The sequence below is a fragment of the Heterodontus francisci genome, chromosome 17 (assembly GCF_036365525.1).
Source record: "Heterodontus francisci isolate sHetFra1 chromosome 17, sHetFra1.hap1, whole genome shotgun sequence".
NCBI classification, from domain to species: Eukaryota; Metazoa; Chordata; class Chondrichthyes; order Heterodontiformes; family Heterodontidae; genus Heterodontus; species Heterodontus francisci.
In genome coordinates, this window is record NC_090387.1 from 36503427 (window position 1) to 36531185 (window position 27759).

At 42.4% G+C, this 27759-nt stretch overlaps 1 protein-coding gene across 8 annotated transcripts in view; it reads right to left on the reverse strand.

The window, feature by feature from the left end:
• The window catches only part of zfpm1 (zinc finger protein, FOG family member 1), a 264761-nt gene that overhangs the window by 109839 nt on the left and 127163 nt on the right, over positions 1 to 27759 (reverse strand). For 7 of the 8 annotated variants that reach the window (XM_068049279.1, XM_068049282.1, XM_068049284.1 and 4 more), the window contains one exon: positions 25747 to 25842. In XM_068049279.1, the coding sequence (XP_067905380.1) occupies positions 25747 to 25842 (96 nt within the window). Of the gene's footprint in view, positions 1 to 25746; positions 25843 to 27759 lie in introns of those variants that run through there. The other variant, XM_068049287.1, reaches the window with a different exon arrangement.

Below are 27759 nucleotides of genomic sequence, written 5' to 3' on the forward strand. Positions count from 1 at the left end.
TTTTAAAGATATAGATTTGGTTTTGAAATTGGTTTGTCATTTGTTGTGGGAGTCGCAGAAAAATAGCAGTAGACAAGGGAAAGAATAGCTATGATTCAATACACTGGGAAATGAGCCCAACAAGTCAGGAGTGTGATGAAATACTCTCCACTTGCCTGGATGGGTGCAGTTCCAACAGCACTCAAGAAGCTCAACACCATTCAGGACAAAGCAGCCATGTACAAGACACACTGCAGCAACTCACCAAGGCTCCTTAGATAGCACATTCCAACCCCACGACTTCTACCACCTCGAAGGATAAGGGCAGCAGGTGCATTGGAACACCACCACCTGCAAATTCCCCTCCAAGCCACACAACATCCTGACTTGGAACCATATTGCCATTCTTTCACTGTCACTGGGTCAAAATCCTGGAACTCCCTTCCTAACAGCACTGTGGGTGTACCTACAACCCAAGGACTGCAGCAGTTCGAGAAGGTCACCTTCTCAAGGGCAATTAGGGATAGGCAATAAATGCTGTCCTAGCCAGCGACGCATACATCCCATGGAAGAATAAAAAAAGTAAACATTTTAATTCGGGGCTCAAGCTGAGCAAATCTCGGTGAACTAAATGGCATGACTGCCTACCCCATCAACCAAGGACCTTATAGGCCATGAGTAAAGGGCAAAACCCACAGGGAGATTTAAACTCCTAGAACAAGCAAATATTTTCATTTTAGCTTGAACAGTGCAAACAGGAACAAAAACACTGATTACTCCAGTGAAACTCAAATGGTTGGCAACTATGAAATGTTATTGCAGTGTGTTGGGAAAATTATTGGAATTATTTAGCTCCAGAAACTTTTTGAAATTTGTGGATAAATTAGATGAATAATATCTCATGCTATGAGCCCACTTAGTACGTGATCAATTCTTTATATCTTTGATGTAAACCAGTTTCTTTCAAGAGACTTCAACATTATCAACAGCTCCAGAAGTGGACAGTTGGCAACGATGCAAATTAGTGCTGAATTAGGGTCAGTTTGTGTTACGGGACGGTGTACAGTGGAATCTGAATTGAGACTAGCCAAACTCATGTCATATTATGACCTTTACAGCCAGACAGAGGACTTTCATCTCATCAGTCTCAACTGGATTCAAGCTGCTAACACTGTATCATATCTTGGACAGCGATAAGGCATGTAGGCAATAAGTTATGACAGTGCACACAACAGCACATTGAATTTTGAACTTTAGGCCCATTATAGTGGAAGTAGTGCTTTTAAAAATGATACTGGGCATTAACTTTGAACTATAGAGGCTAGGACATGCCAGAACTAGTAAAAACACTGATGCTCTCAAGCCACCTTTGTAATCAAAGCAGTGAGATTCACAGGCAAGCATTCTTTGTCGAGAACCTGAAAAGGATAAAATTTAATGATTAAAGAACTGAAACCTAAACACACTTTAAAAGTAGTTACCTTACAATGAAATATTGCTATCTTACAGAATACACAACATAGCACAGCATACGTGAATGTGATTGAAGCTCTCAAAAAGGTAATGGACAGATTCTAGAGGTAATTAGGATTATAACAATACAGTATTAAGGCAAGTGAATAGGCAGTCTGTATAGATTTGAACAATAACCTATAAACAATGGAGGAGCTGGTTAGTAACCCTGACATCTATAAGAGTACTATTGCTATTTTCCCCTGTAACTTATATCTATGTTCATGGGATGGGGTAGTTGATTATTTTAATTGGGACTGTCTAATCTGCATACATTTTAATATGTAAATTAGGTCACATAGAAAGACTTGCACTTATATAGCACTTTTCATGGCTTCGGGACATCCCAAATGCTTTACAGTAAATGAAGCACTTTTGAAGTACAGTCATTTTTGCGATGTAGGAAACATGGCAACCAATTTGCACAAAGAATGCGAAAATGACTAGATAATCTGTTTCAGTGATAGCAGTTGAGGAATATTGGACAGCTTAAGAGTGTGTTCTAATTGAATACATTTCCTCCAAACAACAGGGAAAACAAAATTTTACATTTAAATTGAAGGAAAAAAATCTAGCTAACTTAATTTGTAATGGTTTACTGAATAGGGTGTCAGTTTGTTTTTAAAATAAGTCTCTAAGTTTGACAAATAGTCAAACTGGACAAGTTTGAGAAGTACTTTCGAACACATTATTACATACTACATTGTGCTAGATTGAAAATACAGCATACATTGTGAAATGATATTTAAAAAACTAGTTACACTGTACAGTTTGAGTCGATATGATGAGTTTCAGCTTCCATTGACACAACCTTGCTTAATTCAGTTGGTGTCATCCAAAATTACATTGAGGTATGTGGCATGACACCACCTCCAGGCAGTAGTCTATCACAAGTCATATAACTGCAAAGTGAAGTAGAAAAAATCCCAAAGTGGTACACTGAACACCTGGCACTTTTTCAAAGTTCATTTTTAATCATCGTTTTTGCACTGCTGGCAAAAAGCCGAGTTTGTCACAGTGCAGAGGTCCATTTTCCCCATACCTAAAGTCAGTGAAGTCACTGGCATAGTCAGCTTTACAACTCAGGCTTTCCAACACTGCATCACCCTCAAACTGGTACTTATGGTGTCAGCTGTCGCTCAGTTGGTAGCACTCCTGCCTGAGTCACAAAGCTCCAGTTTCAAGTCCCACGCCAGGACTTCAGCACAAAAATCAAGGCTGACACTCTAGCACAGTACTGGGGGAGTGCTGCACTGTTGGAGATGCCTTCTATCTGATGAGACATTAAACAGAGATCCCATCTGGCCTCTCAGGTGGATGTAAAAGATCCCATGACACTATTCATAGAGCAGGGGAGTTATCCCTGGTGTCCTGGCCAAAATGTGTCCCTCAATCAATATCACAAGAACAGATTATCTGGTAATCACATTGCTGTTTGTGGGAGTTTGCTGTGTGCAAATTGGCTGCCACATTTCCTACATTACAACAGTGACTACACTTCAAAAGTACTTCATTGGCTGTCAAGCGCTTTGAGATATCCAGTTGTCTATATAAATGCAAATCTCTCTTTCTTACTCTGTTCAAGTGGGCTGATAAGTGGCAAGTAACATTCGTGCCAGGCAATGACCATCTCCAACAAGAGAAAATCTAACCATCTCCCCTTGACATTCAATGGCATTACAATTGCTGAATCCCCTATCAACATCCTGGGGGTTACCATTGACCAGAAACTGAACTGGAGTGGCCATATAAATACTGTGGCTGTAAGAGCAGGTCAGAGGCTAGGAATCCTGTGGCGAGTAACTCACCTCCTGACTCCCCAAAGCCTGTACACGATCTACAAGGCACAAGTCAGGAGTGTGATGGAATACTCTCCACTTGCCTGGATGAGTGTAGCTCCAACACTCAAGAAGTTCAACACCATCTAGGACAAAGCAGCCCACTTGATTGGCACCCCATCCACAAGCATTCACTCCTTCACCACTGACGCACAGTGGCAGCAGTGTGTACCATCTAAAATATGCAGTGCAACAACTCACCAAGACTCCTTCCAAACCCGTGACCTCTACCACCTAGAAGGACAAGGGCAACAGTCGCATGGGAACACCACCACCTACAAGTTCCCCTCCAAGCCACACACCATCCTGACTTGGAACTATATCCCCGTTCCTCCACTGTCGCTGAGTCAAAATCCTGGATCTCCCTTCCTAATAGCACTGTGGGTGTACCTCCTCCACATGGACTGCAGCGGTTCAAGAAGGCAGCTCACGACCACCTTCGCAAGGCCAATTAAGGATGGGCAATAAATGCTGGCCTCGCCAGTGATGCCCACATCCCACGAACAAATAAAAAGGTTGAGACAACTTTCAGTAGATGAGCAGCTGTGTTATGTAGATGCAGAAAAAGCTGCCTCCAAACAGAAGTCAAGTTTAAAAAAAAAATTAAAATCACCATGTACTGGAATACAAAAACCACAACTTATTAAATTTGAAAGTTCAAATTAGCAAAATGGGAATTGCTGTCCAAAAATACAAAGGCTTACAATGCAGAACATAGATCATAGGCAGCTGCATGCACCAGTGACATCACTCCTGACCCCTCACAGATCAGTCTCTCCAGCAGTCTAAAGGCAACCTGATCTTTTTGTCTTCCCTCTCCTGAATACGTCGTTTGATTCTCCATATTTACCACTCTTTGGGAAGGGAAGCTTAAGGCAGGTGTTCCGTCATGGTGTTACGACCAGGTGAGAAAGGGGTCTAGGGTTCCCTCTCAGCCTTCACCTGGTCTTTCCGTAACAGAGTTTAATTTTTAAAACACAGTGTTTTTAGCTCCCCCTTGTTGAATCCTTATTCACCGCTTTCCAATTATAAGGCAAAGAAACAGCACAAACAGGTTTTTTTTTTTTAGGTTTTAAGAAAAAAGATTGAAACTTTTAAACTTAAACTCTAATTCGGTTTACGTCTACGAATATGCGATGTGCCCAAACTAGCATGTATACGCAATACGCACATGCAGATAGAGACAGAAAAGAGAAGAAAAATAAAGTCGAAAAGTTTGAGGCAATCTCTGAAGAAGGTTTTTGGTACAGTTCTTCGAGCTCACTGTAGAGTCCTTGACTGTAGGTAGATCTTGCTTTTCACTGGAGCCCACTATTCTTCTTAAACCTTGTTCGCTGTAGGGGACTTTTCTCTCTTGGGGTTCATGTGTCTTCAGTGGATTTGGAGTTCTGAGAGAAAGAGGTGGGAGCAGAAAACAATCTTTCTCTGTCGCCAGTTCAAAAAACCCTAGAACAGCCAGTTAGTCATGTGACCAGCTGGTCCAACCAGTCCCTGTGGATTGCATCACCCCAGCAGGCCATGGAATGTGCTTCCCCCACCCCCTCACTGTCTGGTGATCAACATAAATTGTGGGTTGAATGTGTCAGGGAATGGTCCTTTGTTTACACAAGCACCGTCTGTTTGTACGTAAATGTTTTTTCCAGCCACGGCTGATCTGTTCAACAAGTCATTTCCTCACTACAGCAACAGTTCAAAATCAGTGTTCATATGACAAAACCAATGTGCCTCATTCTTGGCAGGTGGGGGTCTGCATGACAATGGCGACCATCACTGACACTTTACAATCAAACAAGTTAGTTTGCAGCGATGCAGACAGCTTCGCTAGGTTTTCCTTCCTGGGGATCACTCTGTTTCTACAAAGGTCTGCACGCATAATAGAAACCAAGCCAAGAATAGTTGACCAATAATAGGTAGGTGACATCACATGCCATTGGAGGCTAGGATTTGTAACTGCAGGAACACAGGATCTCTGAAGTCCAATGATCGAGAATAGCTGTTACATGTGAACCATATTGCTTCAATTCTCAAATATTCAAAAAGCCACTATACCAAATTTTGGCAGGTGAAATTTACCCATATTGCCAAATTTTTACTGCACAGCCACTCAAGCGTCTAGGCTGTCCATGATTGCAATTTCCATTTTGAATTGATTCCTTTTACCTCTGCTTATGTTCATAGAATCATAGAATGGTTACAGCACAGAAAGAGGCCATTTGGTGCATTGTGTCCTTGCCTGCTCTCTGCAAGAGCAACTCACCTAGTCCCACTCCCCTGCCGTTTCCCCATAGCCCTGCAATTTTTTCTCTTCAGATGATTGTCCAGTTCTCTTTTGAAGGCCTTGATTGATTCTGCCTCCACCACAATCTCAGATGGTGCATTCCAGATCCTAACCACTCGCTGCATAAAAAAGATTTTCCTCAGGTTACTGTTGCTTCTTTTGCCAATAACCTTAAATCGGTGTCCTCTGCTTCTGGATCCTTCTGTCAATGGGAACAATTTCTCCCTACTTACTCTGTCCTGACCACTCATGATTTTGAGACCTCCATCAGATCTCTTCTTGATCTTCTCTTCTCTAAGGAGAACAGACCAAGCTTCTCCAACCTATCCACGTAACTGAAGGTCCTCATCCCTGGAACAATTCTCATGAGTCTTTTCCGCACCCTCTCCAATGCCTTAACATCCTTCTGAAAGTGTGGTGCCCAGAACGGGACACAATACTCTAGTTGAGGCCAAACCTGTGTTTCATACAGGTTTATCACAACTTCCTTGTTTTTGTACTCTACGCCCCTATTTATGAAGCCCAGGATCCCATATGCTTTATTAACCACTTTCTCAACCTGTCCTGCAACCTTCATTGATTTGTGCACATATACCCCCAGGTCCCTCTGCTCCTGCATCCCCTTTAGAACTGTACTTTAATTTATATTGCCTCTCCTTGTTCTTCCTGCCAAAATGAATCACTTCACACTTCTCTTCATTAAATTTCATCTGCTGCTCCTCTGCTCATTTAACCAGCCTGTCTATGTCCTTTTGAAGTTTATCACTATCCTACTCGCAGTTCACAATACTTCCAAGTTTTGTGCCATCCCCAAATTTTGAAATTGTGCCCTGTACACTCTTTTGCCTTCTCCTTCTTTACTGAATAATAGAGCTTAGCAGGTAAACTTATGCAGTCTTAAGCTGAAGTGAAAAGGTTCTAAATTTATTTCAAGTGAAGATCTGTATGCAGCTAGTCTATGCATAGAATCAATCACTCAATCATCCAACAATCGTGTTTTGGGAGGAATATGCAGGAGAGAATTGCAAGGCTTAATGTTTGGTTTAATTCAAGTAACGACCCGCTGGAGTTACGTTCCTGTTGTTTGCACATATAATCCAAACAACACTGGTGTTGACTTTAATTTGTATTTTGGCTTGTATGTCAGTAATTTAGCATAGAAAGAAACCCATACTTAGAAAATATACAGTTTAAGAAAACATTAAAGATTAAGAAAAGCACCAAAATAATGATGTCCACTAGGGTCGTGCAAAAATACAGTGAATGGAAAAATGGCTGTTCACAACTAAAACAAAATGCCTACCCCCATTTAATTTCTGTAATCTCTGGATTACTCCCAGTGCCATGTGTTAGTGAGTATAGGAATAGGAGGATAGAGCAGATGAATGCGTGGCTGAGGAGGTGATGCAGGAGGGAGAGCTTTATTTTCCTGGATCACTGGGTCTGTTTCTGGCAAAGGTGGGACCTGTACAAGTTGGACGGGTTGCACCTGAACCGGAACGGGACCAACATCCTTGTATATTAAGGGCAAGAGGATAACCAGGGAAAGAGTAGGGTCCATTAGGGACAAATTGGCAATCTGTGTGATGAGCCAGAGGACATAGGTAAGGTTTTAAATGATTACTTTTCATCTGTATTCACTATGGAGAAGGACGATGTAGGTGTAGAGATCAGGGAGGGGGATTGTGATATACTTGAACAGATTAGCATTGAAAGGGAGGAAGTATTAGCTGTTTCAGCAGGCTTAAAAGTGGATAAATCCTCAGGCCCAGATGAGAGGTATCCCAGGCTGTTATGTGAGGCAAGGGAGAAGATTGCAGGGGCTCTGACACAAATTTTCAAATCCTCTCTGGCCACAGGAGAGGTACCAGAGGACTGGAAGACAGTGAATGCGGTACCATTATTTAAGAAGGGTAGCAGGGAGAAACCAGGTAATTACAGGCCGATGATTCTAACATCAGTGGTTGGGAAACTATTGGAAAAAATTCTGAGGGATAGGATTAATCTCCACTTGGAGAGGCAGGGATTAATCAGGGATAGTCAGCATAGCTTTGTCAGGGGGAGATCGTGTCTGACTAACTTTATTGAATTTTGAGAGGCGGTGACGAGATGTGTAGATGAGGGTAAAGCAGTTGATACAGTCTACATGGACTTCAATAAGGCTTTTGATAAGGTCCCGCATGGGAGATTGGTTAAGAACGTAAGAGCCCATGGGATCCAGGGCAATTTGGATCCAATATTGGCTTAGTGGCAGAAGGCAGAGGGTGATGGTCGAGGGTTGTTTTTGCGAGTGTAAGTCTGTGACCAGTGGTGTACCACAGGGATTGGTGCTGGGACCCTTGCTGTTTGTAGTGTACATTAATGAGTTAGACGTGAATATAGGAGGTATGATCAGGAAGTTCGCAGATGACACAAAAATTGGTGGTGTTGCAAATAATGAGGAGGAAAGCCTTAGATTACAGGACGATTTAGATGGGCTGGTAAGATGGGCGGAGCAGTGGCAAATGGAATTTAATCCTGAGAAGTGTGAGGTGATGCATTTTGGGAGGACTAACAAGGCAAGGGAATATACAATAGATGGTAGGACCCTAGGAAGAACAGAGGGTCAGAGGGACCTTGGTATACTTGTCCATAGATCACTGTATAACTCTATGACTCTGTGACTCTAATTTTTAGGAGCATTTCTGTACAGAAACTCAGATGACAGATAATGAGGGAAAATGTCTGCAGCATTTAGTCAGTGAAGTGTCCAGTGTATATCCCTCCCATCTCCATGGTTATCCAGTTGACAGCAGGCGTTGAGACAGCTACCTCAAAAAGCACCAACTCTTCCTTCCCGAATCTCTTTAGCTGATAAGCAAAATGGCTGGAATGTGTCTGATAGCCGGTCTATCACAGAGGGGAGTTTTGAAAAACCCACAATCATCCCCCATATCGTCATCCTGCCATCAGCTCCAGACCACAGAACAATTAATATTCACAGCAATTGCTGCTCTGATGGCAGGCTGTGAGATAGTGATAGGATTCTGCAATATAGCATCTTATTAATAAGCACTGCCCATTTCACTGGCACATTTCTTTATGGTAGTGATGAAATTCTATTCTGAATATTGAGAAACATTTTGAACTTTGGTTAAGTTTGAGCACAATGACTGAAATCGACAAAACAGTTCTCTAAAAATCAACATGGAGCACAACAAAACCAGAAAATAAAATGAAAAGCAAGTTTCAACTTTTAAAATATTAGACACAGTTATTCTGACTAAAATGTAAATTAGTTGTTGAAGTTATAGCCTACAACTTAAGTCAAACTAGAGAATATGCAAGCTAAAAACTCTAAGCACAATCAAGATGTCTGTGTGGTTAAGCAAAGGATTTTATGGTCGTCACCAAGTATTTAGTGTCAGCTGTTGACTTTATAATCATATGCAAGGTTCAGGTCACCAAAAGACCACTGCAATTTAATATTTCCTATAAGTATGTGTCATTTGACATTAGCGCCATTCCAGTTATTTACCACAGGAAAATGCCAAACGGAATCAATATTGTTTCACTGCAAAAAGTAACTAATATCAATATGGAAGTGTGCAATGAATGAGTTAATTTACATGTTCTCAGTATTCCTCTTCAGCCCCTGATGCTGCCAGAAAACACCTGACAGGAGCCTGTTGCTTTTTTTTTGATAAACCCTCCTCCCTCATCACCAAGTACCCCAGTACTGCTCACTGACTCCTTAACGGAAGTGAAGAACACACTCTGATGCAATTTAATTAAGTGTCAATAGTTTGTGCTACAGCACATGGGAATATTCTGTATGACCCAGGGTGGGGAGATTCAAACCACATGTTCTAACCATCACCAAAACTACTTGCTTTCAACTTCACATTATCACTTCCCTCCTTCTCTCTGCCCCTACTTCAGTGTGCCAAAAATCTTTCTCCACATTTCTAGACTTGATTTCTCTATATAATTCCAACCTAAATCTGTCTCACAGTAAATTCCAGTCACACGTCTCTTCTCACATTCCTCAACACATCCATCTGAAAATCCTCAGTTTTGCTTTCTGAGCACTCCTTGCATTTTAGCTCTCCAACATCCTCTCGTCCTAATCTCACCTCAAAACTTCTGCCTTTGCAACTTTGGTCTGCTAAGTACTCAGCACTCGAGAACTTTCCCCCTAAATGATTGTGCTACATCTCCCCCCATTATCAAAAGCCTCCTGAAAACTTCATTATCACAGCCTCTTTAGTCACTTCCCCAATTGCTATAAAACACCTCAAGATGATCTACAATGCTAAAAGCTCTATTTAAGACTAAACAGTTGTTGTATTGTGCAACAGTTTACACTTGTATACAGCTGGCAAAGGATTTGGGGGGAGTGGGAATAATACAAGTTGAAGCTATTAAAGTTATTAAGATGTAATGTTCGATATTGCATGACAGAATCCCTCAGGAAGCAATAACATAACACAAAAAACAGCACCCTACAGTACATGTTGTGTGATGCCTTTAAGAGTGATGTCCCTTTAAAGATCTTAGTATGCTAATGAGCCAAGTCCAGGATGCAGTCATGTGACTTGGAGCCAGAGTCACTCTGCAACTGTAACTCCCAGAGTAAGGTTCTGTAAATAGTTAGCTCGGAACTGCATAGTAGTTTAGCTGTTATAAACCTGTTTGAGATCTCCAGCCAACTGGACTCCACACATTTCATTTATGTTGCATCAGACAACATAAAAAAAACACATTACATGGTGGCAGTTGTGTTGAGAAAAAGGTCTAAGTTGAAGAACACAGCAAAAATGGGCGGCACAGTGGCGCAGTGGTTAGCACCGCAGCCTCACAGCTCCAACGACCCGGGTTCAATTCTGGGTACTGCCTGTGCGGAGTTTGCAAGTTCTCCCTGTGACCGCGTGGGATTTTGCCGGGTGCTCCGGTTTCCTCCCACAGCCAAAGACTTGCAGGTTGATAGGTAAATTGGCCATTATAAATTGCCACTAGTATAGGTAGGAGGTAGGGGAATTGAGGGAAGGTGGGGATGTGGTAGGAATATGGGATTATTGTCGGATTAGTGTTAGTCAGCACAGACTTGGTGGGCCGAAGGGCCTGTTTCAGTGCTGTATCTCTAAATAAAATTTAAAAAATAAAACAGCTCCGAAAACAACTTTCCTACAGCCACTGGAGAGAAAAGTCAAAAAGAAAATATGGGCTCAAGCAGAAAAGAAAAAGGGACTTACCTCCAGCTGTAGCAGACAGAACTCAGAACGACAAGCTACAAGGAAATCGGGTAAGTCATTGTGCTGACAGTCAAGAGATACTGCTTTAAAAAAAAAGCTTTTAAGTCCTTCAAGACATGAATCGTTTTTCAAAAGCTCAGTGTAGAAAAAAAGGGGAAGAACCAACTCCTTTCCAGAGCTAATCAAGGTCAGTGCCATTACAGGAGGTGTCTGTTAGAAAAAATGCAGGAAAACCCAATCACTGCAGAGCCTTCTTCCACACAGCCAAATTTTAAAAACCCATTAAACCACTCGAGCATGAAGAACATAAACTCTAGCAGCTAGTGAGCAGCTGTGAGAACAGTACAGACTTAAATGCTGGAAGCAAGATAAACACACTGCACTAGCAAACACCTACTCCTGTCAATCAAAGCAGCTAGTATAAATAACAGTCTCTTAAAGGGGAAACAGTGCAGAGTCAGAAAAAAAGTCTTAAAGTAAGTTTTGAAACAAAAGTACAGCAGAAATATGGATACCAAATTTCCCAGCATGAACTGGAAGGCCTTGGATATCCTATCCGAGTTCCAGCTGTTCAAACAAAGAATGCAGTTAGGCTTCACAGACCAAATAATTGTAGAATCAGAAAAACTAGCTGTAAAAATACTAATAGCAGTTGGAAATGAGGGATTACACAGAATCAACAGCTCTGGACTATCTGAGGAGGACCAGAAGGATCCCGCAAAGATATGGAAAGTGCAAAGTGTTAGAAGATCAGCTCCAATTACGAGTGAATTTTAGAATTCAGTGCCTGGAATTGATGTCCTACAGGCAACAGCCACAGGAATCAATAGACCAGTTCATCAGCAGATGCTGTAGTAAGGGCAACAAATGTGACTTCTCAGACACCGAGCTGTTGGACCGAATAACGGAGCTAGTGATAGTATCAACACCTACTGAAGTGTTTCAGAAAGACCGCTTGGGGAAAAAGGTCACAGCATTGATGCGCTGCTGGAAGATGGCAGGAAATATGAAGCCATTGTAGCTGGACAACAGCATCTGGAAGCACTAGGTGCAGCCAACAGTATCGGCACCATAACCAGGTCGAAAAGAGCAAGCAAGCTGTGTGCTAAGTGTGGTCTATCCCACTCACAGTAAAATTTCCCTGCATTTCAAGGCCTGTGGTGCAAAAGGACACTGGGCTTGCCTATGCAAGAAATGTGGCTCCAACAACGCGACTAGAAGCCGCAGCAGGACACAGACAAACAGATGACTGGTGCAGCAACAGCATAACAGCAGCAAGGAGAGCGCCAGAGACCTGAGTAAACACAAGCCAACACAGGAAGCCCGCAGCGAAACAGACCCGAGACAAAACTCAATGAGGAGTAATTCTCACCCAGACTGAGATGAATAGACAATCCACATTGTTCATCTGATACATCGCTTTGATGAAGTCAAAAAACTGGAAGCTTTCACCACTATTAATATCACGTGCCCAATGAAAGCTGGCAAACATACACTCAGGGTCAAGGTTGACACTGGCGCTAGTTCAAATATCCTACCAGTCCGAATACTCAAAGATATGTACTGCACACATTGGAAATAAATGATACAACTGACGAGTTATCTGCATACAACGGGTCACCCATTCCTTGCTGCAGCATACCAACAATGCAAGGCAGCTATGGCAAGTCAACATGGAAACTACAAAACTTCTACCTGGTAGACACGAGTGGACCAGCAGTGGCAGGACTACCAGCATGTAAGGAACTCAACATCATGACCATCCACGAGGTCACCAAGGCACCCATTATAGAACAGACCAAGCGTGCCCGCATTGAGTCAGTCCATGACCTACAACAAATGTCCCCGTCAGGTTCGACGCCATAGGAGATTTCAAAGGCGATACCGTACTGCACCTCATTCTGCCAATCGACCCCCCCCCCCACCCCACCTAGAAAGTGCAGCATGCACATACAAGAAAAGCTCAAGCACGGGTTCGATGATATGGAACGCAATGGCATCATCCTTCTCGTGCATCATCACACAAACTGGTGCAGTTTAATCAGATGCTGACTGAAGAAGGATGGAGCAATCAGGCTATGTCTAGATCCGAGGCGTCTAAATCTCTCCCTAAAGAGATGCCCCCACAAGATTCCAACAGGAGAGGAATTGAATCCAAAGTTTATAGGAGCCAAATTCTTGTCCAGGTTGGATGCTAAACATGGATATTGGCTGATACACCTAGCTAAGGAATCTCAGGAAGTCACCACCTTCAGGACACCATTTCGAATATATTGCTTCCAGAGCCTACCCTTTGGCTTATCTGACAGTCAAGATCTGTTTCAGCAGCATATGGACAGAATTATAGAAAACGTGCCTGGCTGCATATGCATTGCTGATGGTGTTGCGGTAATGGGCAAAACCAAAAGAAGAACATGTTCAAAATCTCCATTCACTGATGGCAGCAGCTCGTCACGAAGGGTTTTTTTTTTTAAACAGCAAGAATTGCCAGGTGAATGCAAGTCAGATCAATTTCTTTGGATCCATCCATTCAGGTCGTGGAATGCGTCCTGACCAGACATATGCCTACCCCACAAGACAAGGAAGATCTCCAGAGATGTCTTGGATTTTTCAACTTCTTGGTACCATACATTCCAAATTTTTCTGACAAAACATCATCGCTGAGAGTGCTCTGAAAGAAAGACATACCATTTGTATGGCAGGAGGACCATCAGCGTACGTTTGAGTCTCTCAAACAAGCATTGTCATCAGAAACCTGTAGCCTGCAGTACTATGATCCAAGGAAGAAGACAATCCTGGAAGTCGACGCCTCACAGAAAGGGCTAGAAGCGTACATCCTACTGGATGGCAAAAGAATTGCATTTGAGTCCAAATGTTTATCGTCAGCACAATCTAATTTCTCAAACATGGAGTGTGAAACACTTGCTCTGGTGTTTGGGATCACAAGGTTCCACACCTACCAATTTGGCAAGCAGTTCACGGTGGAAAGTGACCACAAATCACTGGAGATGATCTGGCACAAACCATTGACAGGTACACCACCTCGACTACAGCGTGTCTTTGTGAAAGTGCAGGGGTGTGACTTCGACGTCTGCTACAAACTGGGTATCAAAATGGTCACCTCGGATACGCTGAGCAGATTGTCAAACTCGAGCAAGAATGAAGAAGTTCCACTGGATCTACAAGTAGACAGCATGGACATCGAGATGGAAGATGTGCTCAAAATTGATTTATTGCATTTTGATCAGCACAAATGTGACCAACTACAATCAGAAACAACCAATGACCCACAAGTGAAGACACTGTAGACAGTCATCATAGAAGGTTGGCCTAACACAGTAAAAGAGGTGCCAGAAACCCTCAGATGCTTTTGCCTTATAGAGATGAACTTGATATCACGAGAGGTATCACCTTCAAGGGAAAACAAGTGATTGTACCCAAAGTTCTCCAAGAGGACATCGTGTCACAACTTTAGCAAGGCCGTATGGGCATAGAGCGAACAAGACGACTGGCACATGACACTGTTTATTGGCCAGTGATCAACAATGACAGCAAAAGGTTAGTGAGGATGCATGAGGCATGCCAGAGTCACCAGCCACAACAACGCAAAGAACCTCTGCACCCTCACGAGATTCTGTCAGACCCTTGATCCAAAATTGCCATTGACCTGTTTTCCCATTAATGGAGACGACTTTATCTTATTTCTCCAAATTTCCAATTGTCAGACAGGTAAAAGGCACTTCAAGCACGGTCGTCGCAGATACATTGAGTGCCATATTCAGTCTATTCAGTGCACCTGAAGAAAGCATTTTGGACAATAGGCCACAGTATACGGGCAAGCCTTTCAAGGATTTGCATGCCAAATAGGACGTAAACCATGTGATGTCCTCACCACATTATCCTAGGTCTAACGGTCTCACCAAGTGAATGGTTCACACAGTCAAGTCACTTATCCTGAAGTGTAGGACAACAAAACAAGATTTTCACGTTGCCCTGCTCCACCTCAGAGCTACACCTATGGATATGGGCCTACCGTCTCCAACAGAGATCATGTTTGGCAGACAAGTGTGGAAAATTCTGCCAAGCCACCATCTGCCCAAATTCTCTGAGATGCAGGAGGCACTGCTCGAAAAACAGGGGAGAATGAAGATGGTGCATGACTGACTTGCAGGGGCAAAACTACTTCAGCTACATGTAGGACAAAAGGTCAGGGTCAAACACCCCACAATGATAACTATGTTACCCGCAGAGGTATCCAAAAAATTGTAGTGAGCCTAGGTCCTATGAGATTACAACACTTAGCAGAAGGACCGTAGTCAACTGAGGGAAGTGTGCAATACTCCAATAGCGCACAGCGGACTTGAAAGAATGCACTCCGACGACGAGGGTGTGATGGAACAACAGGACAGCAACCAACAGTGACAACATGCCTGCAAAACCAAAACAGCCAAGGATGAAATCTACATCCCCAGAAGGTTATACCATTACCAGATCAAAAAGAGTTGTCAAACCACTGAAACGATATGTGGACTATTAATCTTCTGCACTTGTAAAGTTCATAATCTCTATACCTGTGTAAATATTTTTGATGTTACCTAATTTTGTGTTTTTACTTTTAGCATATAAGACTTATCTTTGGAAAGAAAGGATGATGTATGATTGCCTTCAAGAGTGATGTCCCTTTAGGATCTTAGTATGGTAATGAGCCAAGTACCAGGACACACAGTCATGTGACTCAGTGCCAGAGTCACTGTGCAACTGTAATATCCAGAGTAAGGTTCTGTAAATAGTTAGCTCTGTATTGTATCATAGTTTAGCTGTAGTAAACATGTTTGGGATCTTCAACCGACTGGACTCCACGCATCTCATTTATGTTGCGTCAGACAATATAAAAGAACTCATTACAGTAAGGTCAAGGCATCCATAAGTGCTACCCCCTCCTTTAAAAGTGTTTAGCACCTTAGCAAGCTGCAAGATTCTCAACCCTTATAAACATTTCACCATTAATTTGACCAAGAAACTTAAACTGAATTTCCAAAACAGCGCAAGAATGAAAAAACCTGATTCACTGAGTCAAGAGGTGGCTTAGACAGTGACTATGGTGACTGCCAAATTTAGACTGAAAAGAGGTCACAAAATAGTGAAATGTGATCATCATCAACAGGACTACCTGATAAAAAGCAAGCACTTCAGTAATAGCAATATTGAAGTGGAAATGATATAATTCCAAATCGGGAGGATACAACACAATTTTATAAAATTATCAGAAGTTTTGAGATGAACGTGAAAGATAGTTCCGATTGGTTGGCAAATCGTTAATATCCCTCATTACGTACCGATACACAACTCTGACAGTTCGGATACAAATATAATTTACTGGCCCATAACTTAGTCATCTTATGTAATCACAAGTTAACAAACAAACTCTTCATTCCAAAACATGTTGCTATGGGGATTTTACGTTTTCGTTTCACTCGAGAAAGGTCTCAAATCACGAGTACTTGGGATATTTTGCAAGTTATTGAATGTCCACTCAGAAAACGCCTGCTTTCGTTCATTAGTCTGATGCCCTAAGAGAAGGATACAATAATAATTCTTTGTTACATAACAAGATGGTCTTTTTCCAAAAAGTAAAATTTAACTTTCTATTAAGCTTGAAGAGCACTGGTGTTGAAAGAGTATGGAACAGCCTCTGTTCGCCAATCCATCAGGTGAGAATGAATATGCTATGTACATGAAAGAGCACCAAGGAATTAAATATGCAGTACGAAGAAAAAAATCAACACGATAAAGTTATCAAACACAATCTAGAAAATAATTTACAGCTATTGCTGTAATACATTAAAAAAACTCTCCTTCTGGCCAACTTCAGCATGTGTTCTTTCCCAAGCTACATTAATATGATTAAATGCAATGCTTATCAACATTATAATCTCCAAAAGCAACAGTAAATAAATGCAAAACCTGGAATCATTGTTAATAAGCATCTGTTGTCTTTTTTTAAACCTTTAGTTGTGTAACTAATCAGGTTGTTGGAAAACCTGAGATAGCTCTGCTATGAGCATTACTTAAAATAAACAAATGCTTTGAATGATAGACTGGCAACATTTCTGCATTTATGCTAGGAAGTCACTCATGGAAAGATTCAATGTTTACATTTTAAATGGAAAATAAATGTCTGCCCAGAGCTCTGACAGTGGAGTTAAGCAACTTTGTCACTGTAACATAAGCATCATCCTCTATAATAGCAAAACAAATTCTGTTGAATTACACAAGAGCAATTAAGGCTGAGATTCGTTTTTGGCAGTAACGTGAATGGACTCATAGCGAATTAGTTACCTGGATTACACCTCCCATGATTTTCTTTTCCAATGTAGGAAAGGAAATAGGGCTTGATGCAAAACAGGCTGCCAATTCACAGAGATCATTTCACGTCACTGCCGAAAAGCAATTTCTTCCCTATGGTAACCAACTGCAGAGCACAATCTCATGAGGCCCCAACAATTCCATCTCCCTGCCTCCAGAGGCTGGTCTAATACTGGCTACCCACTCAGTGGAGCAATAGGTAACAAAGCAGTTGAATCTGGAGGTGTCCCTTGCAGGCACCTGGAAATTGTCATCTATAAAAGTTGCAGTGGTGGCATTCACTGCCACTGGTAGTGCAATGCAGATGGATGACTGTTCCAGCAGATTTTAGTGGTTCGGGTGACACATCACAGTCACAAGACACCCACTGCCTCTTCAGGCACAACTCTCTAAAGTTCAGACAGTTCACTGTTGCAGTTAAATGCACTGTCTGAAGTAGTACCTACTGTGACTAGTAAGCTTCTGATGTTCTCTGGACCTCCCTCTCCTCCTCCAGCAAAACACACCTGACAATAGGTGTCATACCCATGTTCCTGCTAAATAAAAAACTACAATATTCATTGTAATTCTGCTACACCACTTCATATTTCTCACCCTTAAATGAATTTGGTATTTTTTTTTTATATTCCTTCTGAGATGGCTTTGGCGGGGGTTGGAATATAAAGAGCAGTACTAAATACATGCTTTCTCCCAAATTTCCACAATTATTTACTCATGCCAACATTTACACTAACATTCACAAACAGTGAACATTGACCCTTACAGATTAACTACACACATCAGTCTTTTTTAAAATGACAATTTCATGCTTATTTTATAAAATTTAAATAATGGATGGAATTTTATAAGAGGGAAGTCCTGACTTTAGGATCGTAAGGGGATCCCGAGCTCGCACAGGCAGCAGGACTGCATCGGCAATTTTCCTGGAGGCTGTTGGGCCGCCACCCAATTAGGGACGAAGAGTGGGCTGCTGACCCAATCTGAGGGCGGGCAACTCTGGAGCCTCAGCAGTGCCACTGGGAGAGGAGGGCACAAGAAGGCGCCTCAACATGGAGGTGCCCTGGAGATGGTAATCTGAATTTAAAAAATTAGGTGGCCAAAGGTGGTAGGCCCGACTGATCAGAGAGCAGAGTCCTCTGGATGTGTCATGGGGATGCAGAGGCGGCCTTTCCTGACCATGGCCCTCTCTTTAGGGCGTGGAGCCTCTGGCTCCGATGCCCTCCCGGAAGCCACTGGTCTGCTCTGCCGCTGACAAAATGCCAGCAGCCCAGGAACTTGGCCCTTAATAGGGCCTTTAATTATTCAAATTGGCTGCCCACTGGCATGCGACCCAACACTGGGAAACCTATCCAGCAGCATGACTGCATCAAGGAACCAATCTGACTCAGCTCCCTGGCATTTTACTGGCCAGCCCGCCCGCCTCCGAGCCCATTGTTCCAGGGCTGGTAAAAGCCCAACCAATGTAGGAACACCTCATCACACACTATTTGTTTTTTTTTTACAAAGTCGGAGGCTTTTCTTCTGCCAGTCCTCCACATCTCTCAGCTCTGTAAATAGGAAGACAAATTTCACACAAGTTCTTCAATTCAGAGAGTAGCTAATGAGGCTACAGCTTTTCGAAGTTAAATGATAGGGTTAAGAATTTTGCATAACTTTCACAAACAGTAAAATAGTTGTTCTTCCCTTGTGAAATAAAACTTGAATTGTTTTTTTTCTTGCTTTTTTGTTCAATATTGCAGAATGACAGGACAAACAGATCATTTAACATTTTTTTTTATTCGTTCTTGGGATGTGGCATCGCTGGCTAGGCCAGCATTTATTGCCCATCCATAATTACTCTTGAAAAGGTGGTCGTGAGCTGACTTCTTGAACTGCTGCAGTCCATGTGCTGTTAGGAAGGGAGTTCCAGGGTTATGACCCAGTGACAGTGAAGGAACAGCAATATAGTACCAAGTCAGGATGGTGTGTGGCTTGGAGGGGAACTTGCAGGTGGTGGTGATCCCATACATCTGCTGCCCTCGTCCTTCTAGGTGGTAGAGGTCACGGGTTTGGAAGGTGCTGACGAAGGAGCCTTGGTGCATTGCTGCAGTGCATCTTGTAGATGGTACACACTGCTGCCACTGTGCGTCAGTGGTGGAGGGAGTGAATGTTTGTAGATGGGGTGCCAATCAAGCAGGCTGCTTTGTCCTGGATGGTGTCGAGCTTCTTGAGTGTTGTTGGAGCTGCACCCATTCAGGCAAGTGGAGAGTATTCCATCACACCTGACTTGTGCCTTGTAGATGGTGGACAGGCTTTGGGGAGTCAGGTGGTGAGTTACTCGCCTCAGGATTCCTAGCCTCTGACCTGCTTTTGTAGCCACGGTATTTATATGGCGACTCCAGTTCAGTTTCTGGTCAATGCTAACTCCCAGGATGTTGAAAGTGGGGGATTCAGCGATCATAATGCCATTGAATGTCAAGGGGAGATGGCTAGATTTTCTCTTATTGGAGATGGTCATTGCCTGGTATTTGTGTGGCGCGAACATTACTTGCCACTTATCAGCCCAAGCCTGGATATTGTCCAGGTCTTGCTGCATTTCTACACGGACTGCTTCAGTATCTGAGTCGTGAATGGTGCTGAACATTGTGCAATCATCAGTGAACATCCCAACTTCTGACCTTATGATTGAAGGGAGGTCATTGATGAAGCAGCTGAAGATGGTCAGGCCTAGGACACTACCCTGAGGAACCCCTGCAGTGATGTCCTGGAGCTGAGATGATTGACCTCCAACAACCACAACCATCTTCCTTTGCACTAGGTACGATTCCAACCGGCGGAGTTTTCCCTCTGATTCCCATTAACTCCAGCTAGGGCTCCTTGATGCCATACTCAGTCAAATTCTGCCTTGATGTTAAGGGAAGTCACTCTCACCTCACCTCTCGAGTTCAGCTCCTTTGTCCATGTTTGAACCAAGGCTGTAATGAGGTCAGGGGCTGAATGGCCATGGCGGAACCCAAACTGAGCATCACTGAGCCAGTTATTGCTAAGCAAATGCCACTTGATAGTACTGTCGATGACACCTTCCTTCACTTTACTGATGATCGAGAGTTCTGGAGCACGGGTCTTCAGTACTATTGCTGGAATGTTGTCAGGGCCCATAACCTTTGCAGCATCCAGTGCCTTCAGTCGCTTCTTGATATCACGAGGAGTGAAACAAAATGGCTGAAGATTGGCATCTGTGATGCTGGGGACTTCAGGAGAAGTCCGAGATGGATCATCACCTCAGCACTTCTGGCTGAAGATTGTTGCAAATGCTTCAGCCTTATCTTTTGACTGATGTGTTGGGCTCCCCCATCATTGAGGATGGGGATATTTGTGGAGCCACCTCCTCCAGTTAGTTGTTTAATGGTTCACAGGACTGCAGAGCTTTGATCTGATTCGTTGGTTATGGGATCGCTTAGCTCTGTCTATTGCATGCTGCTTACGCTGTTTGGCATGCAAGTAGCCCTGTGTTATAGCGTCACCAGGTAGACACCTCATTTTGAGGTATGCCTGGTGCTGCTCCTGGCATGCCCTCCAGCACTCTTCATTGAATCAGCGTTGGCTCCCCGGCTTGATGGTGATGGTAGAGTGGGGGATATGCTGGGCCATGAGGTTACAGATTGTGTTTGAGTACAATTCTGCTGCTGCTGATGGCCCACAGCACCTCATAGATGCCCAGTTTTTCATTGCTAGATCTGTTCGAAATCTATCTCATTCAGCACGGTGGTAGTGCCACGCAACACGATACAGGGTATCCTTAATGTGAAGACGGGATTTTGTCTCCACGAGGACTGTGCAGTAGTCACTCCTACCAATACTGTCATGGACCGATGCATCTGTGGCAGGCAGATTGGCGAGGATGAGGTCAAGTATGTTTTTCCCATGTGTTCGTTCCCTCACCACCTGCCACAGACCCAGTCTAGCAGCTATGACCTTTAGGATTCAGCCAGCTCGATCAGTAGTGGTGCTACCAAGCCACTCTTGGTGATGGACATTGAAATTCCCCACCCAGAGTACATTCTGAACCCTTGCCACCCTCAGTGCTTCCTCTTATGGAAATGTACAAGATTCTGAGGGGGCTTGACAGTGTAGATGTTGAGAAGATGTTTCTACTCGTGGAGGAATCTCGAACTAGGGGACATAGTTACAGAATAAGGGGACACTCATTTAAAACTGAGATGCGAAGGAACTTCTTCTCTCAGAGGGTAGCGAATGTCTGGAATTCTCTACCCCAGAGAGTTGTGGAGGCTAAATCACTGAAAATATTTAGGTAGATAGATTTTTGAAATATCGGGAAGTTGAGGGCTATGAGAAGCTGGCATGAAACAGGAGTTGAGGTCTGGCGCCGATCAGCCATGATCTTACTGAATGGCGGGGCAGGCTTGAGGAGACGAATGGCCTACTCCTGCTGCTATTTCTTATGTTATGTTCTTATGTAAGTGGTGTTCAACATGGAGTACTGATTCATCAGCTGAGGGGGGTTGGTAGGTGGTAATCAGCAGGAGATTTCCTTGCCCATGTTTGACCTGATGCCATGAGACTTCATGTGGTCTGGAGTCGATGTTGAGGACTCCCAGGGCAACTCCCTCCTGACTGTATACCACTGCGCCACTACCTCTGCTAGGTCTGTCCTGCCGGTGGGACAGGACATACCCGGGATGGTGATGTCTGCGACATTGTAAGGTCTGATTCTGTGAGTATGACTATGTCAGGCTGTTGTTTGACTATTTTGTAGGACAGCTCTCCCAACTTTGGCGCAAGCCGCTAGATGCTGGTAAGAAGGACTTTGTAGGGTTGACAGGGCTGGCTTTGCCATTGGAGTTTCCGGTGCCTAGGTCGATGCTGGGTAGTCCGTCTGGTTTCATTCTTTATTGACTTCGTAGCGGTTAGATACAACTGAGTGGTTTGCTAGGCCATTTCAGATCGCATTTAAGAGTCAACCACATTGCTGTGGGTCTGGAGTCACAGGTAGGCCAGACCAGGTAAGGACAGCAGATTTCCTTCCCTACGGGAAGCAGATGAGTTTTTACAACAATCGACAATGGTTTCATGGCCATCATTAGACTAGCTTTTTAATTCCAGATTTTTATTAATTGAATTCAAATTCCACCTTCTGCCATGGTGGGATTTGAACCCATGTCCCCAGAGCAATACCCTGGGTCTCTGGGTTACTAGTCCAGTGACAATACCACTACGCCATTACTAGTCCAGTGACAATACCACTAAGCCACCGCAATCTCAAATATGTCACAATTCCAACAGATATCCAAGAGTTTCATTGTACATTATAGAACATTAGAAAGGACTAAGAACCAAGGGTTTCTTGAAATGGGTAAGGAGCACAAATTTAATTATGTAGAACAATTCTAACATCAGTTTAGAATAGATGCTAAGTGTTATGAAACGTTACGTTAGGATACTAAATGTTACAAAAACTGCAACTTTGCTAAGATTTGACTTTTGTCTCTTGCTCACGTGCAGTCAAGAGTCCAAGTCACTTGAAGACCGGTTACACTTACCCGCACAATCCCTGCACCCTTCCCTTACTCCTCAGCTCCCGTTTCTCTGCCATATCCCATATCCCTCCTTTGCTAGTGGAATTTCAAAGTTTATAAGCACTTGAAAAAAATAAATGACGTTTCTGGGATTAGTGCTGGGAAATGGAAGGCAGAAAATCAGTAAATGTGGAAAGAAAAGGAAGCTGAAGCTAGAAAAGGGACAACAAAGGAGTTTGGCAGTGTTTAACAGTATATACTTCGATGAGAGGACTGCTAATGTTGTGCCATTGTTTAAGGGAGAAAGGGACAGACCAAGCAATTACAAGCCAGTCAGCCTAACCTAGGTGGTGGGTAAATTTTGGAAAAGATTCTGAGGGAGAGTATAAATCGTCACTTAGGCACAGACAAATCAACAGTCAGCATGGATTTATTAAGGAAAGGTCATGTCTAACTAAGTTTTTTTTAAAGGAGGTAACAAGGGGAGTCAATGAGGGTAGCACATTTGATGTAGTCTCATGGATGTTAGCAAGGCTTTTGACAAGGTCCCAGATAGCAGACTGGTCAGAAAATTAAAAGTCCATAGGATCTGAGGGCAAGTGGCAAGTTGGATTGGCTCAATGCCAGGAAGCAAAGGGTAAAGGTCGCCAGATCTTTTTGTGACTGGAAGCCGTTTACAGTGTGGTTCCACAAGGCTCCTTACTTTTGTGGTATATAGCAATTATTAGACCGAATTGTAGGAGACATAATTAAGAAATCTGAAAATCATAAAAATTGGCTTTGTGCTGGACAGCGAGGAAGAAGGCTGTAAGAAGATGTCTATATTTGATCAGGTGAGCAGAAAAGTGGCAAATTGAATTCAATGTGGAGAAGCGTGAGGTAATGCATTTGGGGAGAGCAAACAAGCCATGGGAATACACACTAAATAGCAGGATACTGAGAAGTTTAGAGGAACAGAAGAACCTTGGTGTGCATGTCCACAGATACCTGAAGGTAGCGGGACAGGTAGATAAGGCGTTTAAGATGGCATACGAGATATTTTCCTTTATTAGCCGAGGCACAGAATATAAGACCAGGGAGGTTATGCTAGAATTATATAAAACTCACATTCGGCTACAGCTAGAGTACTGTGTACAGTTCTGGTCACCGCATTACAGGAAGGATGTGATCATGCTCTGGAGGGTACAGGGGAGACTTATTTGGATATTGCCTGGACTGGAGAATTTTAGCTACTTGGAAAAAATAGAGGCGGCTGAGGGGAGATTTAATTGAGGTGTATAGAATTATGAGGGACCTAGACAGAGTGATAGGAATGGCCCATTTCCTTTAGTAGACAGGTCAATAATCGCGGGCATAAATTTAAAGTAATTGGCAGAAGAATCTGAGGGGAATTCAGGAGAAGGTTTCTCACCCAGAGGATAGTGGGAGTCTGGAACTTACTGCCTCAAAAGGTTAATAGAGGCAGAAACACTCATCATATTTAAAAAGTAGTTGGATATGCACTTGAAGTACCACAAGGCTACGGACCAAGAGCTAGAAAGTGGGTTTAGGCTGGATAGCTCTTTTTCAGCCAGCAGAGAGACAATGGACCAAATGGCCTTCTGTGTTGTAAATTTCTGTGATTCTATGTTAAACAAGCAAAAAGGAATTGGGACTAGAATGGCCTGAAGATGGGCTGATGGTACATGGGGAACATTGCCATGGGAGACAAAGAGCTCAGAGACTTCAGTCCACTGCAGCAGGGATTAATGATGTCCCAAGCGTGGTGGGCTAAAGTGGACAGGCAGTGTTCTGAGTAGATCGGGGACATGTAACGGTCCAAAAGTGGATGATCAGAGGGTTGAGAAGAAGGGGTTGACCAAAGGCTCAAGTCATGAGAAATAGGGACAGGCAAACTAACTCAATTTAAAAGTTGGGTGAAATTAACTGAAAATGTAAAAATATAAGATTTAAATAAACTTTATATGGTATGGTTACCTTACCCAGGGGAAAACAATGAAATAAAATAAAACTTAACTGCAGCACTACCTAAAGAAATGGAGCCGGTATGCTAAATATGTATATTAGGAGATGGAAATAGTTGTATGCCCTTATGATCTGCAGTGGGTATCAGAGTCTTTCACATGTGTGTTTCCTCAAGCTTTTAAAAGGTGGATAAAGAAAACACTTGCAAGATGAGGTCAGTTATCAGTTGTTAAGCTGCTTTGTTTCACAGCAAGTGAACAACAGTTATGTTCTGATGAAAGGTCATTGAAGAAGAACTAAGTGAAACAAAAATGAAATGTATGCTAAATATGTAATTTTGGAGATGGGAATAATAGTAGTATGCCCTTATGATCTGCAGTGGGTATCAAAGTCTTTCACATGTGTGCTTTCTCAAGCTTTTTAAAAGGTTTCTCCCTCCACAGATGCTGCCTGACCTGCTGAGTGTTTCCAGCATTTTTTGTTTTTATTTTAGAATTCCAGCATTCGCAGTATTTTGCTTTTGTAACAGATACATTTGGATTCACAGGACAAATTGTACTGGCATATTACAAAATAACGCTACACTACCTCCTCATCATTGGGTCATCTTGCTTGACAATCAAAACAACTTCAAACTAACCCCTTGCATTCTTCTTCCTATCTAAGCAAATTTGTCTTTGCAGCTTTCTGTTTACAAAACCTGACTGCTTTGCTGTCCACAAGAGAGCAAAGGCTTCCTAACATTAAGGACGTGAGGTGTTTATTGATTGATGAGACAGGCTAATCATAGAATTATTTACAATCTGGAGCAGAACAAGATGAAGGCTTATTTATCAGCATTTTATCTGCCCATCATCCCAATGACTTTTAACAAAATGCACAAATACATATTTAAAAATGATTTTTTCCAAACTGTTGTGAAAAAATTGCCCAAAATATCCTGAAATGCAATAATTATTGAAGTGTAGGCGTGTGTTCCTTTAAGGCTGGAAGAAATGTATTTTTTTTTTTCAGTCTATAACTGGAACTTTTAAGCTGCACAAAACTACTGAGTTTACCTGGCATATGCCACATTTCTGAATCCTTCCTCTTGTCTGTAGGCCATTTCACTTCCTGTTCTTCAGGAGTCTTTGGTACATCCTGCAACCCTTGGTCTAAAATCATAAAAGGCACCTGTCACTGCGAGTTTAAATGAATCAAAAAGCTTTCAATGCCATAAATAAGGTACACAGATTATTAATTATAATTTTACTATTGGCACAATGCTCTTTGCACATGAATTAAGCAATAACTTTTAGAACTCTGCACATAGCCAGAGCTTTGGGCCCATACACATCCCATATGTACTGCTGAAGGTTTTCACTCATTCGGGTACAGAAATACCAAGGCAGCAAATACCATATGACAGCAACAGGTTTATTAGACTGCCTGTTGTGAGTAGAAAAATCAATGTTAATGTTTTTGGAGTCATGCCATAAGAGGGATGAACACTAAATCTTTGAGGAAAGTAACCAGCAGTTTTAATTGCCCAAGGGCCTGCCATGCTCAAATTCTTCAGGAAAAATGTAGCAATCATGTGATAGGCATGAAAGTCCTATAATGTATATCTTCTACCCTACATTTTCTTAATTCTCCATAGCAGTGTAAAATGATTTAAATTAAGATCAGAGAGCAAACCCAGTATGGCTACTTGTTGGACTCCCAAATGTTAGTGTTTTTAAAAAAAATAATCACTTCTATATATCATTCATGTATAATTGTACAGAAGGCGATCCACATACAAGACAGCCTTCAATATGTCTAGGCCAAGAAAACAGTACCCATAAATCATCGGCCCAGTTTTCAGACATATGCAGTTCCCTCTTTAGTTGATATATTTTTGTTTTTACACCATCCAATGGCAAAAGCAGCTGTACTTTAAAACCACAGAACATTCAAATTCTATATATATTTGGGAATCAAATCACCCAGTCAATAAATACAACTCCTCTATTATCAGGAAACTTGATTGATGTGTTGCAGATATTGCAGAAAGGACCCAGCGCGAGAGCAAATAGAATTAAATACACATTGCCACTTAAGATGCACACCCACCGGCTGTGCTCTGGGTACAAGTTGTAAGTGGTCATGCAAACCGAAAACTTCCACCATCTAGAAGGACAAGTTAGCAGGTGTACAGGATCATCATCATCTCCAAGTTTCTTCCAAGTTTGTCGTGATTTGTGTATACCCAATTTTTTGTGGCTATATGTCCAAGTTACACACCATCCTGACTTGGACATATACTGCCATTCCTTCATTAACATTGGTTCAAAATCCTGGAACTCCTTTCCGAATGGCATTGTGGGACCATCTTTATCACCTGGACTGCAGCAGTTCTAGAAGGTGGCCCTTCTTTACGCCTTCTTAAAGGCAACTAGGGTTGGGTAATAAATACCAGCCTGGTCAGTGATGCTTTATATCTTTAAAAAACAGCCCACAGTGTGTATTGAACATGAGCCAAACATAGACCAAATCACAGCTAAGGTACTGCAAATGCAGCCAATAAGTACATCAGCATTTTGCAATACTTTAGTTTGGTATTCATGTACAAGACAAAATCCCTTCTATTCTTGTCAAAACTTAGTTTTTTTGTAACTAAGTGACTTTGAATTAATAGTAAACCATATATGTAAAAACTGTAATTGCAAAGATCAAATTTTCAAGCACAAAAAGTTATTCAAAACCCAAAACAATGCATGTGGAGTGTATATAGCTCCAAGACAATTGATTATGTGAAAAGTGTTGTATGATTGCCTTTAAGAGTGATTCCCTTTAAGATCTTAGTATACTAATGAGCCAAGTACCAGGACACAGTCATGTGACTTGAAGCCAGGGTCACATTGCAACGGGAACACCTAGAGTAAGGTTCTATAAATAGTTTGCTCTGTATTGTACATAATAGTTTAGCTGTAATAAACCTATTTGAGATCTTCATCCAACTGGACTCAACACATCTCATTTATGTTGCATCAGACAACATAAAGAATACATTACACAAAGTTGTAAAGTTATTTTAATACACGTGCAAG